Source organism: Stomoxys calcitrans, chromosome 5, assembly GCF_963082655.1.
Source record: "Stomoxys calcitrans chromosome 5, idStoCalc2.1, whole genome shotgun sequence".
Taxonomy (NCBI): Eukaryota; Metazoa; Arthropoda; class Insecta; order Diptera; family Muscidae; genus Stomoxys; species Stomoxys calcitrans.
Window position 1 is genome coordinate 150,275,349 of NC_081556.1, and position 16,224 is coordinate 150,291,572.

The 16,224-nt window shown below is 37.4% G+C and overlaps 3 protein-coding genes across 3 annotated transcripts in view; 2 read left to right on the forward strand and 1 right to left on the reverse strand.

Annotated features, from left to right (window-relative positions):
- The first annotated feature begins 4,463 nt into the window (after positions 1-4,463).
- The window catches only part of LOC106081455 (uncharacterized), a 205,530-nt gene continuing 193,769 nt past the window's right edge, over positions 4,464-16,224 (forward strand). The window contains exon 1 of the mRNA XM_059368509.1: positions 4,464-5,443. The gene's annotated coding sequence lies outside the window, so the exon portion shown is untranslated. The remainder of the gene's footprint in view (positions 5,444-16,224) is intronic.
- LOC106090191 (mitotic spindle assembly checkpoint protein MAD1) lies at positions 5,433-11,034 on the reverse strand. Its single transcript, XM_013256306.2, has 7 exons — positions 10,786-11,034; positions 10,576-10,730; positions 10,154-10,501; positions 9,904-10,098; positions 8,871-9,836; positions 6,145-6,398; positions 5,433-6,079 (listed from the first exon to the last, which is right to left on the reverse strand). The coding sequence occupies exons 1-7, from the start codon at positions 10,907-10,909 to the stop codon at positions 5,872-5,874; spliced, it is 2,250 nt and encodes a 749-aa protein (XP_013111760.2). The 5' UTR covers positions 10,910-11,034; the 3' UTR covers positions 5,433-5,871.
- On the forward strand, positions 12,474-14,233 carry LOC106090192 (adenylyltransferase and sulfurtransferase MOCS3). The gene is made up of 2 exons (XM_013256308.2): positions 12,474-12,578; positions 12,646-14,233. Exon 2 carries the CDS (start codon positions 12,651-12,653, stop codon positions 13,986-13,988), a length of 1,338 nt encoding a protein of 445 aa, XP_013111762.2. The 5' UTR covers positions 12,474-12,578; positions 12,646-12,650; the 3' UTR covers positions 13,989-14,233.

A 16,224-nucleotide genomic window follows, 5' to 3' on the forward strand; every position in this document is an offset into this window, starting at 1 on the left:
TTTTATCTACTGCACTTTTTTACTTTCTACGGCTAGCATAATCAGCATTCGGTTTCCGAGTGAAGCAGGATGCAATCAATGTGATTTCTTATTTAATAAAAATGCAAATTTGCCCATAAACATTCCATTAAGGAACAGTGGCAACTTGGAGGCCACCGTAGCGCAACGGTTAGCATATCCGCATATGACGCTGAACGCCTGGGTTCAAATCCTGGCGATACATCATGAAAATTTTCAGCGGTGGTTATCCTCCGACTAATGCTGGCGACTGTACCATTTGATATGGCAGCCATGTAAAAACTTCTCCACAAAGAGGTGTCGTACTGCGGCACACTGTTCGGACTCTGCTATAAAAAAGGCTTTAGTACAAAGGTACTGATTTAGTACATGGTTACTTATTTATTACAAGGGTACTTATTTAGTACAAGCGTACTTATTTAGTACAAGGGTATATATTTAGTAAAAGTATGCTTATTTATTACAAATGTACTTATTTAGTAGAAGAGTGCTTATTTAGGACCAGTGTACTGTACTTAATTTAGTACAAGGGTAATTATTTAGAACATGGGTACTTATTTAGTACATGGGTACTTATTTAGTACAAGGTTACCCATTTAGTACAAGGGTACTTATTTAGTACAAGAGTACTTATTTAGTACAAGGGTACTTATTTAGTGCAAGGGTAGTTATTTATTACAAGGGTACTTATTTAGTACAAGGAAACTTATTTAGTACAAGGGTACTTATTTAGTACATGAGTACTTATTTAGTACAAGGGTATTTATTTAGTACAAGGGAACTTATTTAGTACAAGGGTACTTATTTAGTACATGGGTACTTATTTAGTACAAGGGTACTTATTTTGTACAAGGTTGCTTAATTAGTACAAGGGTTTTTATTTAGTTCGAGATAATAATTTAGTACAAAGGTGTATATAAAGTAAAAGTATCCTTATTTAGTATAAGTGCACTTATTACGAAAAAGGAAAACTTTTTAGTAGAAGAGTACTTATTTAGTACAAACGTATTTGTTTAGCACCAGGTACTTATTTAGTCCAAGTGTACTCATTTAGCCCAAGGGTACTTTTTAGTGCATAGATGCTTATTTCGTACATGGGTATTTATTTAGTACAAGGGAATTAATTTAGTACAAGGGTATTTATTTAGTACTTATTTGTACTTATTTAGTACAACGATACCTATTTAGTACAAGGTTGTTTATGTATTGTAATACAAGGGTACTTATTTAGTATAATGGTACTTATTTAGTACAATGGTACTTATTTAGTACAATGGTACTTATTTAGTACAAGGGTACGTGTAGGGTATAACATTTATATTCGGTACCGCCGGACGTTTGCCTCTCCACACATGTTATACCCACCACCGTAGGATAGGGGGTATATTCATTTAGTCATTCCGTTTGCAATACATCGAAATATGAATTTTCGACCCTACAAAGTATGTATATTTCGGATCTTCGAAAAATTCTAAGACAATTTAACGATGTCCGTGTGTGTGTCCGTCCTGTTGTAATCACTCTAGAGCCTTCAAAAATTGAGATATGGAGCTGATATTTGGCACAGATACGTCTTGTTGATGCACGCTGGTTAAGTTCTTTAACGGGCCAAATCGCAACATATTTGGATAAAGCTGCTATATAGGCTTCCCGACATCTGACCCAAATATGGTTCAGATCGGACTATATTTAGATATAGCTACCATATAGACCGATCTCCCGATAAAGGTTCTGAAGACCATAAAAGCTTTATTTTTTATCCGATTCCGCTGAAATTTGGAATTTGCGCAGCTTTAAGCCTCTCAACATCCGTCCCAAATAAGGTTCAGATCGGACTACATTTAAATATAGCTGCCATATAGACCGATCTCCCGATAAAGGGTCTGAAGCCCATAAAAACTTTATTTATTACCCGATTTCGCTGAAATTTAAAACAGTGGGTTATTTTAAGCCTCTCAACGTCCGACCAAAATATGGAACAGATTGGACTATGTTTAGATATAGCTGCGATATTGACCGATCTGCCGATAAAGGGTCTGAAGCCCATAAAAGCTCTATTTATTACCCGATTTCGTTGAAATATGAAACTGGGTAGTTTTACGTCCCCCGATGTCCGTCCCAAATATGGTTTGTATCGGACAATATTTAGATATAGCTTCCATACAGATCGATCTGCCGATAAAGGGTCTAAAGCTTATAAAAGCTTTATTTTTTATCCGATTTCGCTGAAATTTGAAATACAAGAGTTTGGGTGCATAAGTTATCCAATTTTCACCACATTGTGGCGAAAGGGGGTTTACGTATACATCCGAGGTGGTGGGTATCCAAAGTTCGGCCCGGCCGAACTTAATGCCGTTTTACTTGTTTTTGTCTTGATTTATTGGATTAATTATTTGTTTACCACCATAGGATGGGGGATATACTAATTTCTTCATTCTGATTGTAACTACTCGAAATATTCGTCTGAGACCCAATAAAGTATATATATTCTTGATCGTCGTGAAATTTTATGTCGATCTAGCCATGTCCGTCCGTCTGTCTGTCGAAAGCACGCTAACTTCCGAAGAAGTAAAGCTAGCCGCTTGAAATTTTGCACAAATACTTCTTATTAGTGTAGGTCGGTTGGTATTGTAAATGGGCCATATCGGTCCATGTTTTGATATAGCTGCCATACAAACCGATCTTGGGTCTTGACTTCTTGAGCCTCTAGAGGGCGCAATTCTTATCCGATTGGGATGAAATTTTGCACGACGTGTTTTATTATGATATCCAACAACTGTGCCAAGTATGGTTCAAATCGGTTTATAACCTGATATAGCTGCCATATAACCCGATCTGGGATCTTGACTTCTTGAGCCTCTAGAGGTCGCAATTATTATTCGATTTGCCTGAAATTTTGTACGACGGATTCTCTCATGACCATTAACATACGTGTTTATTATGGTCTGAATCGGTCTATAGCCCGATTCAGCTCCCATATAAATCGATCTCTCTATTTTACTTCTTGAGGCCACAAAGGGCGCAATTCTTATTCGAATTGGCTGACATTTTACACAGGTCTCCAACATATAATTTAATTGTGGTCCAAACCGGACTATATCTTGATATCGCTCTAATGGCAGAGCAAATCTTTTCTTATATCATTTTTTTGCCTAAAAAGAGATGCCGGGAAAAGAACTCGACAAATGCGATCCATGGTGGAGGGTATATAAGATTCGGCCCGGCCGAACTTAGCACGCTTTTACTTGTTCTTACTGCTGAACAGCCAAAACGCTATTATCGGCATCAATTGACAAATGTTGCCATATGTATGTAAAAGAATTTGCACTGCTTTATGCTGTTGGTAATTGGGTATCGCAAATTGCGTTACTGTCTTATAAAGTACATGAATATAGCTTAACCGATTGTTTACTGTGACTTCTTAAGCACCAAGAAGCCTTAGTTTTTATCCAAATGGATTGAAATTTGTCAATTAATGCACTTATGACCTCCAATACACGCACTAAAGATTGCAACTCGACTACAGTTGCGTTGCCAGGAGGAAAAACCACGAACCAAAAATTACTATAAAGTTGGAAATTTTTGTCAATTCCATTCAATATCAGTATGTTTAAAGTTCAGCTACTAAGAAATTTTTCAAAAAGTACGTAATTCAATACAAAAATGGAAATTTCTGTTACAAATTATGCCTTTGGTAAAGCAATTGAAGTTGAGTTGCCATTCATAGTCGACTCATAAATGTGGTGCTCATACTAGATCATCATTAGATATAGCCCCCCTCCCCTATAAACCTACATATCTTGCGATTCGACATCTTGAGCCTTAAGAATCCTCAATTTTTAACAAGTTTTGTGGAAATTTCTGTTACAAATTTGGCCGTTGGTAAGGCAATTGAAGTTGGGTTGCCATCCATAATCGACCCATAAATGCGGTGCTCATACTAGAACATCACTAGAGATAGCCTCCCTTATAAACCTACATATCTCTCGATTCGACATCTTGAGTCTCGTAAATCCTCAATTTTACACAAGTTTTTTGTGACCTGCCCATATAACTGAGGTATAAATCGCCCCTATGTGTATGCATTTTTTAAGATTTGGATTGGAAACTGCATTTGCACAGTTGGTCTCCCGTTATTGAGCCGACCTATTGAGAAATCTAAAGGTTCGCAATTTTTTCATTCTAAATATACACTTTGCTGGAGACTATTTGCCTTACTTTGTCTCCTTAAAATGCTGTGTTTCATTGGCCTCTGATATATTCAGTGACCAACAACAAAAACACCAAAAAATATATACACCTCCTACTGCAGCCCGTGTTGTTGGTGGGCTATTGTAATTGTGCTTTATTAATAAGAACGAAAAAAAAATATAAGAATAAGAATAAAAAAAAAATACACAAATACAGCACATCATCATCTAGCAAAAGTATAAAACGCTGCTCTCAACTCATTGACAAAAAAGCAAGAAATTCTAAAATATGTACATACAAATGGAAATGTACGCTACTCATTTGTATACAGGCCAAGCAACGCCACCAGTGCACACACTAAACAACAATTCAACAATCAAGCGCCGCGTATATTATTAGAGCGGGAGGAGGAAAAGTGTTGTTGAGGAGATATTCATAAAAACTTGTTGTTCTGCGGGACTGAGACTGTTTGATAAGATTGAGGTGATGGTAAACATTAGCGCTTGATCCTCTGTTGTTTATCGAGTACTCATGATAGTTTTCCGTGAATTTGCGATTTGGAATTTGCATTCAAACAAGAAGTCAAGCACAATAATTAAGTAATACTAAAAACCAAAAATCTTTTAAGCACAAAGAGAATTCGGAAATTCCTGCTCACACACAGCACAGCACAGCCCAGCCACATGGCAAGGCAAATCAGTAACGAATGTCGCCGTATGGCCCATAAGTCCATCCATCAGAGTAATAATAATAACACAGCCTTCTACAAATAGAATTAAATAATAAGAGTGATAACCCGCGCGCGCCAATTCTTTTCGGGGAAAAGCATTTAGACGATAGAAAATAAAAAAAAAAACAAAACTCAGCGAAAAGGAAAAGAAACAAAACAAATAGTGTAAATAAGATATTTAAAAGCGAACACACTTAAGCAATAAAAAAATAACAATGTTTAATTGCTACAAATGTATATCAGTGTTTTTTAAATTATAAAACAAAAAATTGTTTCCTTGCAAAGTGTTGGTGCTAAGTAGTTGAAAAACAAAAAACAAACCAAAAGCAATTAATAATATGAATGTAGGAAAAATACAAAAAGAAATTCATTGTGAAAACATAAATTGTGTGTTTAAAAATTGAGAAGACATTCATTTTTCGCATAGTATATACAAATCTTGTATGTAAACAAATCCAAATTTTCCTCCCACTCACAAAAAAACACAAAAACATTTCGTAAAGGGTAAGTGGCAATTTGAGGCAACCATAGAGATTTTAGATTTTTTTTGCCATTGTCTGCTCTCTGTAATTAGGTTGGATTAGGAGCTGGTTGCCTTTTGTATTTATTTTGAAATATTTAATAATACCTTAAATATTGATAAGTATGAATGTAAGAAACTATAGCTTAATCTACATAATATACAAAAAAACTACTAAAATAGTATGTATGAGGAAATATGAGTGTATTGTATTATAAAGATTATGAATGTGAAGCTTAGTTATGCTGATGTTTTGGATTTCCTCATGAAATTACCCCAGAAGAAAAAGAGACTTAAACAATTTTCTTTAAGTAAGAACTGCACCATATGTTACTGCTTCCTTACTGGCACACCAATGTACTATATGAACATACAGCACTTGTGTGTGTTGTTGTTCTTGTTGTTGTGAAGATTAAGACATTGTTATCGTAGTTCGTTGAAATAATTCCAAAGTTAAAGCACTTAAAAATGCCGGCAGCGATTTATTGCCCACCAGCTGGCTTTCGATGAGCGGCTTAAGGGTCACTGAATATGGTGTCTCTAACATGTCCAGCATATTGGATTCGTTTAGGCGGAAATTCAAGTAATGATCTGCATCTTCAGCATACATGCTGGAAAGTCTACAAATAAAAAAGTTAATTTCACTCTCATGTTCTTATTTTTCTTTGTTTTTATATCCACTTACTTGTAATTAGTATTGGATCCCACCCTATCGATTCTGTAGCCAAAGAGCATGTAGACAACTTCGCGAAATTCCATGCTGGCTGATTTGTAGCATTCTTTCATTTTCTTCATTTTGGAATTCATTGATTCCAGCTCGGTGCGTAGCTGATTAATTTCTTTGAAATTCATAGTCATGCTGGTGGTCTCGTTAAGACGAGCCATGGTAACCTCATTGTCTTCTTCGAGTTTTTTGTTTTTGCGCTTTAGACGTTCAATCTGTAATGAGGGAAAAAAATTAATATAAATGAAAAAAAAAAAAAAAACGTTTCCCTCAAAATTTCTCCGGTCTGTACTCGGTTTAACATATGACAGTGTGGTAAAGCATTTCAAAAAGAGGCATTAAAATCGGGGAAATGTCTCTGCAGGTGGGTTGTGCGTTGCCGAACATCGCCTATAGATAAGGGTAAACAGAGACTAGGCGCGATCCTCTTTTTGTGGGCAATCTTCTTCTCTGCTAGGAGCTGCGTATGGGTTGCAGCTGCGGAATATAGGCGGCGCAACGGTCTATATATCGTTTTCCATAATTTTTCCGGACTGTCTGAACGAACTATCTTAATATACGTCTGTAGTCAGGTGGCGCATAACACTACCATGGGGCCATATGGGGATGTTTGTGCGAATAGAATGTGATCAAGGTTGTTCTTTGCGAATTTATCACGAAGAAGAACAGCTCTTAGGGCTGAGGAAGCATGACCTCGATACCTTGGCGATAACAATATCAGATTTTTAAAAGAACACATTTCCCTAGAAAATTCTCAGATGTGTGCTTGGTTTATCATATGAGGCTGCGATAAATTTTATCAAAATTGGTTCATTTTAATATATAGCTCCTAAATATATACAACACCATTTTACTCTAATAGAGCCAGTTAGAACGGAGTCGCTCGAAATTTGTACTGATTGGTTTTTTAGCCATCTGAAAGCCATTACAATCGTTTCATAATTAGAATAGAATCCATATAGTGGTATTACCAAATGTCCACTTAAATGGCAGATGTAGGGTGTTATATAGTCGGGACCGTCGCACTTTTGCCTTTACTCACTTGCTTTTGCCTTGATTTAGTGTTTGTTTACATTTTTTCTCACTGCCGAACTGCCAATACGATATTATCGGCATCAATTGACCAAAGTTGCCATATGTAAAAAAAAATATTTTTGCTGCGTTGTCTGACGCGGCGTAACGTTGACAATTTTTCAAAAAGGGACACAAAAGTGGCATTTGTTAAAAAAAGAAGCACATTTTTTAAAAAAAGATGGCACGCTCGTTCGTATTTATCCTCCGCTTTGTATTACAAGTTCCTTGGAAGATTTCTCTCACTCTAGATACCATGGCATGATTATTGAAGGCCATAATAATACATCATATGGACAAATAAATAAGAATTTGGTCTCCGGACTTAAACCGAAGATGGATATAAATTAATATGAAGCATTTAAATGGGAAAAATTGATGCAAATTCGACCCTAATGGGTGGGTATGAATAGTCGCAAACGAAAATATTTCTATAAATAATCATGATATAAACCAATAAAAGGGGAACCCTCAATTTATAGACAAGTTTGAAGTGCATGCCGCTTAGCGACATCTATCTCTTTGCGAAAATCTTCTATTTGATGAGAAATAGCCAGCAATGGAGATAGGGTACCACACCATCACTGGAAAAAACTTTAAATGAATAGTAGCAAATGAAAATATTCCTATGAACATTCATGATTCAACCCTATAATAGGGGAATCCTCAATTTATAGACAAGTTTGAAATGCATGCCGCTAAACGACATCTCTTCGTAAAAATCTTCTATTTGAAGAGGTATCGCTAGCAATGGTGAAGGGGGTACCACACCCCCTCTGGAAAAAACTTCAGATGCTTACGTCAACATTCGAACTATGTACCAGGGTTATTTAAGTGAAAAAAAAAATGAAAGTGCCTCAAAAACCGCAAAAATATGGTATTTAGTAAATAAAAAAGTGGCGTTCTAGTATCATCGTCAAAAAGTGTCAAATTTGATACTAAAGTGACACAAAGATGTCACTCCACATTTTCATGTGGAGGTGGCGATACTGGTCAAGCTCCTGTGGGTGAGCAAGGTCGTTCCGGTCCAAAGGACCGATTGCAGCTTGAACAGAGTGGCCATTGGTTATTTAAAGGCGCCAATAACTCGCCTTGTCATATCTAGCATCATAGGCACTCAGTGCCGACTGGCCTCTCACTGGGACCCTCCGCTCGATACCGCTGATTGTCCGCGACTGCTATTGCGGCTACTCCGTATGGAGCATTCCACTATCTGCAACCTGTGGACACCAGACAGATTGGACCTCAATGTTCCAGCCTGTGTGGTGCTCACAGCTATCTACCGGTTGCGAATAGTTGAATGCTCCATACGGAGTAGCTGCAAAGGCAATCACGGACAATCAGCGGTACCGACCGATCACTTTGCCTTCAATGCCCACACATGTTTTGCAAATTTAAGTTATAAATATTACAAATATTTGCACTTTTTTCCTCGACTTGCGTTGGAAAAAAATTTTTTTGGGTTTTATTTTTGGCCTTCATATTTTGTTTACACTTGGAACAAGACTAGATTTGCGACAAGATTTCGGAAAATCCTTGTTTTGCAACGAGGTTTCCCATACATTTTCATCTCCTTCGAAATTCAAATAGGGCGTTAATAAAAATTAATAACTTACCTCTGCTTGCAATTTCTCAATTAGATTCTCTGCATTTTCATATGCCTCATTGGCAGGATTCATTTTCAAATGTACCACTTTGTATTTGTCGATATTAAAATCGCCTTTTAGGCAACGATGTTCCAACTCCAATTCCAGTTCCTCTTTACGTCTACGCAAACGTTCGTTCTCCATGCGTAATGTGTCCAATTCCTTTTTGAAATGTTCATAACCTGTGGCATTGGTATCCACACTCATGTTAACACCACTTTGATCGTTCATGTGTTGTTCGACATTTGCCTGTGGCCTTGTGGAATTTAATTCCTTTTCATAACTAGCACACATTTCTTTATAGCCTGCTAATGTTTTCTCCAACATTTCTAAGCGTGTTTTAAGCTGAGTTTCGGTGGAAGACAAATCGCTGGCAATGGGATTAGATATGGTGAGATCTTTTTCAAAATTCTCCAGCAATTGCTTGTAGCAATCGCGTTCTTTCGACACCAGCAATAGTTTTTTTTGTACCCGATCCTTAAATGCTTTGTGACGTTTGAGGGCTACATTTAACTCTTCCAAGTTTTTGCTATAGATTTCACATTTCTGCTTATAGTCCAATAATTCTGATTCCAAACATTTTGACTCGGAAGCCTTGGTGCCCTTTTCACTTGCCATGAGAACATCGTTTTTCAAAAGTTCCTCAATGCGAGCCCTCAAAGCCAAGGGACTGACAAGCGTATTGGGGGAACAATGATCTTGGGCCACCTTAGTCCATTCCTTGATTTCTTCTTGCGCATGTTTCAATTGAACTTGCAGTGTAACAGCCTCAGAACGTCCACCTTCCTCTTTTTCCAAGCGTGAGCGTAAATCAAAGACCTGTTCTTCCAATAGCAATTTATTACCCAACAATTCTTGCAAGTGTTTGTTATTGGAGCGTAGACGTTCCAATTCTTTATCCATATTAGGTATGCTCAGCAAACGATCCTGCGAATTCTACACAGAAATGCCAAAGCCTTTTTAAAAGAAAAACCTATTTATGAGTATTTGCAGACTGACATACCTTTGTTATTTCTTTCCAATCGGCATAGGAAGCAATTTCGAACTCTAATTCTTTAATGCGTTGATTGGAATTCTCATAATCGTGATTGAGTTTTTCATGCTGCAGTTTTAAGTCTTCAAATCCAGAAGCTCGAGCACGAAAATCATCCAATTGATGCCTTAAGGATTCCAGTTCGTCGCAGCTTAGTTCTAATTCCTGTGCACAAACATATATCATTAGTTGGGAAACTGGGTTTCAAAATCTTACATACCAACTCTATTTTCTCTGCATGCCTTTTGTATTCGCTCAATTCGTTGGCCATACTATTTTGTATCAAACGGGCATTTTCCTCAATATCATGTTTGGCACGTTGTAGCTTTAAAATCATATCTTCATAACCGTGTTTTTGCTGTTGCAATTCATTTTGTGCCTTCAAGGCTTCCTGCTTGGCGGCATGCTCTCGTTTTCTTAAGAGCTGCATATGTTTTTCCAAATCTTGAATTTTGTTTGAGGAAAAGTCACATTGCTTTTTTAGCTCTGTGACCCGGCTTTCATAGAGGGTCTCAGATTCCTGTCGTAGCTTATGAAGACGATCCACCTCCTGCTTAAACTTGGAAACCTGGCAAAATAATCATAGAAGTCGAATTTTTTGTAATACATACAAAAATTATATATATGTATCATTTCCATTACCCTAGTTTTGGCCTCTATTAAATCTGCTTTCATACGTCTTGTTTCCCATGGACTAGGTGGCACCCCAATTGCATTCAAAGAGGAATTGCTATTATTGTGGCTAATATTTAAAGAATTGTCTTCGAAACTTTGTGAAAAGCGTCTCTTCTTCGGAACTGGAAAATACACATGTAGTTAATGCCGGCATATTTATTGCATTGCTAGACTTACTTGTGCCAGAGTCATTGAAGGAATCACTCAGATGCTCGAAACTTAATTTTTTGGGGGCAGAATGTGTCACAGAATCGTTGAATTTGGCCAATATTTTATCCAAACTAGTTTTAATCTCCTCCATTTTATCACTTTATTGAACTACAATTTGTGACAGTATCTGCGCAATTTGTTTAGAGAAAAAACAATATTATCCAAACTAAAAAAAGGAAACCCAAAGCACGCCACAATACACAAAATGCAAACGGTGTTGCCATATGTCTAACGCTACAGATGGCATAAAGAGTTGCAATTTTTTTATTAGATATGGTGTACTCCATGTTAAATTAAATGTATGTAGATGTTGGTTAATCCCAGGAACACGAATCTGAGGCCCGTTTGTGGGGTAAATGCGCGTGGACCACCTAGGGGCCATAACCAACGAGTCAATGGGAAGTACTGCATTCTTAAGCAAGAAAGGTATCAAACGAAAGGTATTAACGAGTAGATTACAAATATCCAAAGGTTCTTGAGATAGTGAATCCCCTAACCCAGGCAATGTGGATATGCAAACCTAATGAAAAAGGTGAAAAATTTATAGATTTATTTTCCAACATATGTGTAGTTAGATTTTAGTTTTGTGTTTCCTGGGTCCAAGTCTTAGAAATTTTTTTGCACATTTGTAATATACTCGTTATTGTAGGGATTTTCGCCCCTATAAGTTAATACCAGCCATAAGTTAATAGATTTCGAAGCAAAAAACATGTCGCCTTACAAGCAAGCCATATTAACCCAAGTAGTGTACAGCAAACAGCTGAAAATATATTTTTTCTCGCCAAATGCACTAACTGTCAACGACTGTTAACAACCTACAAAATCGACATCAGAGTTTCACTAAAAAATTAAATACTGATTTTGACAGATAGTGCTCCCAATTTTTAAAGTTGTGAGAAAAGTAGTTAAATTATCAATTTGTAAAAACAATTTAATTTGGGGTTGCTTTCTTTCGACTGATAACGAAAACAGCTGATTTCTTAATGTTTTTGCCAGCAAGAATAGAACATACTCAAACCCAAAAAATTACGTGCGCTATTTTTGAGAAGTGATTTTAATACGTTAGTTTCATTTGTATAACACGACATGTACAACTCTATTTGTGCTAATGACATGTTATTAGAAACCTACATGCATACTGTTTGATAGATCCTTTACAAGAGGCTTCATGCAGTCTTATTTTAAAACCACATTTACACTTGAGCCCACTTGATTTGAGATAATCCCGGAAACCCGTTTAAACGCCATTTACACCGCTCTTTAAATCCGATTTAATGGTTCGATCATCTGTTTTCCCTTTATAAAATCAGCTGACGACAGCCTTAAATCCGGATTTAATGATCACCGTAAACGGGGGTTTACACTACGATTCAAGTGATTTGTATTATTCAAAAGGAATGTTTTTGACACAGTTTATTGCGGTGAGCAGTTAAATTGGTGAAAGCTTTTTTTACATTTAACTAAAAAATTTTTCAATTTTAATAAGAAATTGTCAGATATTGTTTGATTTATTGCAAAATCAAAACAAAAATATTGCACTCAGCTGTTCGCTGACCTCACCTCGTAAGAGCTCACCTCGTTATGGCTTTGCGTTTAACTAATCAATTGAGATGATTGTATGGCAACACTATGAACAACATCTGTTATGTTTACCATTTGTGTAGACAAACATCAGTTCTTTATCAGAAAGCTGTGGCAACAAAGAAAGTAAATAAAAGATTTCAATTCTTTGTTGTGGAATCAACAAAAGTCCCAAAAGTGTAAGTTTAAATTTATCACGCATAACATAAAATATGAAAATTTATAAATTTACTCATTAATACTTAGGTAAAATGGCTGCAGAATCAAAGATTAGTGAAGAAATCACGCTATTGCGCCGAGAAATACAGCAACTGCGAAAGACCTGTGCTGCTAAAGAGAAACGTTTGTGTGAGCTGGTAACGCATCAACAGCAGTCTAAAAATGAGCCGAATGAAAGCAGCATTTTGAACAATGATGATATTGCCCGCTATAGTCGACAATTGATTTTACCGAATTTTGGAGTACAAGGCCAGATCAAGTTGAAACAATCTGCCTTTCTTATAGTAGGCATGGGTGGTCTTGGGTGTCCAGCTTCGCAATATTTACTTGCCGCCGGTTGTGGACGTTTGGGTTTGGTGGATTACGATGAGGTGGAGCGCAGTAATTTCCATCGCCAAACTCTACACACTGAAATAAGCATTGGAATGCCAAAAGTAGAGTCAGCCAAACAATCTTTGCTACAAATAAATCCCCATTGCCACGTAGACTGCCATTGTCTGTTGCTGAATAGTGAGAATGCTTTGGAAATTCTTAGACAATATGATGTTATACTGGACTGTACGGACAATGTGGCTACTCGTTATCTGTTGAACGATGCCTGTGTTATGCTGAACAAACCTTTGATATCGGGCAGCGCCTTGCAAATGGATGGTCAAATAACGGTATACAACTATGGAGAGAACTGTCCTTGTTATCGATGCCTATTTCCTGTTCCTCCTCCTCCCGACACTGTAACAAATTGTGGAGACGGTGGGGTATTGGGAGCTGTTACCGGTGTAATAGGATCTCTTCAAGCTTTGGAGGCTATTAAGGTTGCCCTCGGTGGCTTGGGAGGCGAGGTAATGGCAGGACGTTTGCTAATATTTGATGGTGGTCGCTGCCAATTCCGCAATATACGCCTACGCTCAAAACGAGCCGATTGTGATGTATGCTCTCCAAATCCCATGATCACCCATTTAATAGATTATGAGCAATTTTGTGGCATGCATGCTTCGGACAAAGACACGGCTTTAAATATTCTTACAACGGAACAACGCTTAACTGTGGAAGAGTACAAGCATATGTTGGACACCCAAAGTAATCATATTCTGATGGACGTAAGGCAGCCTGCTGAATTTGAAATTTGCCATTTACCTAAATCTGAAAATGTGCCCCTGAAGACTATTCTAAACGATGAATATTTGAAACGTTTCGAAAAAGAGCTTCAAGATGAAAATAAGGGTATTGTTGTTCTATGTCGTCGGGGAAATGACTCACAGATTGCAGCACAACATATTATTAATAGATTCCCTCAGCGCACTGTATTCGACCTCAAAGGTGGTCTGCATGCTTGGCATTATAAAATCGATAAGAATTTTCCCATCTATTAGAGGTTATTATTTGAAAAAAAATGCTTTGCTTTGCATTTCATGCTTTTATAATTTGTTTAATTGTATAATGTGTATGTATGTATGTGTGTTTGTATGTATGGACAAATTGGATGTTATTATTATATAAAATAATAAATGTAATGTATTATCCTATAGCATGGTGTCTCGAAAGAAGATTTTTTACCAGAAACTGAACTGAATGAAAACGTTGAGTAAAGGGTCAGAAGGACACTGAATGCCCTGTACTTCTGTTGCATTTTGGAGCTGGGGGTGGTACACAGGATATTTACGACGGTGATTTGGCCCATAGCAGTTGCGCCATCCACAGGATGTTCAAGAGCGAAGAAGAGAGTACAGACGCAGTGCTAAACTCTTGAGCAAACAGCAATGCTTAGAGAGAGAGGCGCTGAATGCAATGCTCAATCTTATGTCTTTGCTCCACTTTGTTGAGTATACGGCAACAAAGGTCGGCAGGCCAAGTCCCTGCTGGTCCTAGCTGGTCTGTGGTGGCGAGAAGGACTTGAAAATGCCTGAAGTAGCTGACTTGATGAAGCTCTCACCGATATGAGCTTATCTATGGTCCGCCTGGTTTCCTTAGTTTTTGTCTACTGTCTTGAACGCACTTTGGTGGATTTCCATTGTCCTTTTTCTCTTCTCCACTTTTCTAAGGCTGGCGATGCGGACATTAGGGAGGTTTTGAAACGAATACATCATAACAGTTCGGGAGACAATGGAAGCTATTCAGATGGACAGTTTTAGTAAATTACTAGACAGCTATTGTTGCTGTTGTTGTTGTAGCAGTGTGTTGTGCACTAAGGCCGCAGCCCTCGCCGATGAATTACTCCATTGACTCAACCGGCTGCCAGGGGATTGACAAGATAGCTATTCAAATTCCTCAGCTATATCAGAGTTATCTTTCTATCTGGACAATCCAATGAAAGTATCATGCTTTCTCGATTCGGTTTGTCACAACAGGTGCTAACGAAATCAGATAGGAAGACTTAAATTGCTTTCAATTGTGTCCCATTTTGCGTAAGCCATCTTTATCTTTGCCTTGAGGTCTTTGGCAGTTCGACGGCCCGCGCCGACGTAATTAGATGTTAAATTTGTATTCCATTTGCAAACATGTCTTATTTGTATCACATATTGTATCGATCGGTATACTTGTCAGCAAAGAGTTATCAATTTACTAAGAGTGTTTGTATTTGTATAGTATTGTTTGTTTATTTAACCTCTCTTTGGGCTACTCAGCCATATCAGAATTCTCTTTTTCTCCCGAGTCTCTCTGGATAATCCAATGAAAGTATCATGCTTTCTCTATTCGGTTTGTCACAACAGGTGTTCACGAAATCAGATCAATCCCATGGCAGCCGGTTGTACGTACCGGATTGACCCGATTTAGTTTTTTATCGGCAAGGGCTGCCACCTCAGTGTATAACACACAACGAAATCAGATAGGAAGACTAAAATTACAACAACCAATCCCATGGCAGCCGGTTGTATGTACCGGATTGACCCGATGAAATCCTTCATCGGCAAGGGCTGCCGCGTCAGTGTACCACACAACTGCTACTGCAACAACTAAAATTGCTGTCAATTGAATTCCATTTTGTCTAAGCCATCTTTTTTTCCCTTTCAGTTCTTTGGCAGTGCGACAGCCCTCGCCAAAGTAATAAGTTGTTTAATTTGTATTCCAATTAAAAGCATGTCTTATTTGTATTACATATTGTATTGATCGGCATACTTATCAGTTCATTGGGGCGCCCCCTGAAGGAATTGTCTTAAAATTGCATTTCAGTCCGCCAACCTTTTGAATTTTGATCGTTGCCAGATTGCGAAAACAGTATTATCGGCATACATTAAACCGTTATTCGGCATTTCCCCCCAAAATGCTAAAACATTATTATCGACATCAATAGATAGAGCTGTTATTTGGCAGAACCGTTAATTGACATTCAACTTTCTCCTTGTCAATTTTATAATAAAAATTTGTATCAAAATTCAATTTTTTCAGTTTTTTGTTTTCAAAGCTCTTTAATTTTAAATATAAATTAAACATATTTATTTGCGACAGTGCGACAGCCCTCGCCAAAGTAATAAGTTGTTTAATTTGTATTCCAATTAAAAGCATATCTTATTTGTATTACATATTGTATTGATCGGCATACTTATCAGTTCATTGGGGCGCCCCCTGAAGGAATTGTCTTAAAATTGCATTTTAGTCCGCCAACCTTTT

Bases quoted from the DNA above. Each gene is read 5' to 3' on its own strand.
- LOC106090191 (XM_013256306.2), bottom strand. From the start codon at position 10,909: ATGGAGGAGATTAAAACTAGTTTGGATAAAATATTGGCCAAATTCAAC. The intron at 10,502-10,575 runs GTAATGGAAATG...TTATTTTGCCAG, and splicing joins TAATAGAGGCCAAAACTAGG to GTTTCCAAGTTTAAGCAGGA. The intron at 6,399-8,870 runs GTAAGTTATTAA...CCCTCATTACAG, and splicing joins TTGAGAAATTGCAAGCAGAG to ATTGAACGTCTAAAGCGCAA.
- LOC106090192 (XM_013256308.2), top strand. From the start codon at position 12,651: ATGGCTGCAGAATCAAAGATTAGTGAAGAAATCACGCTATTGCGCCGA.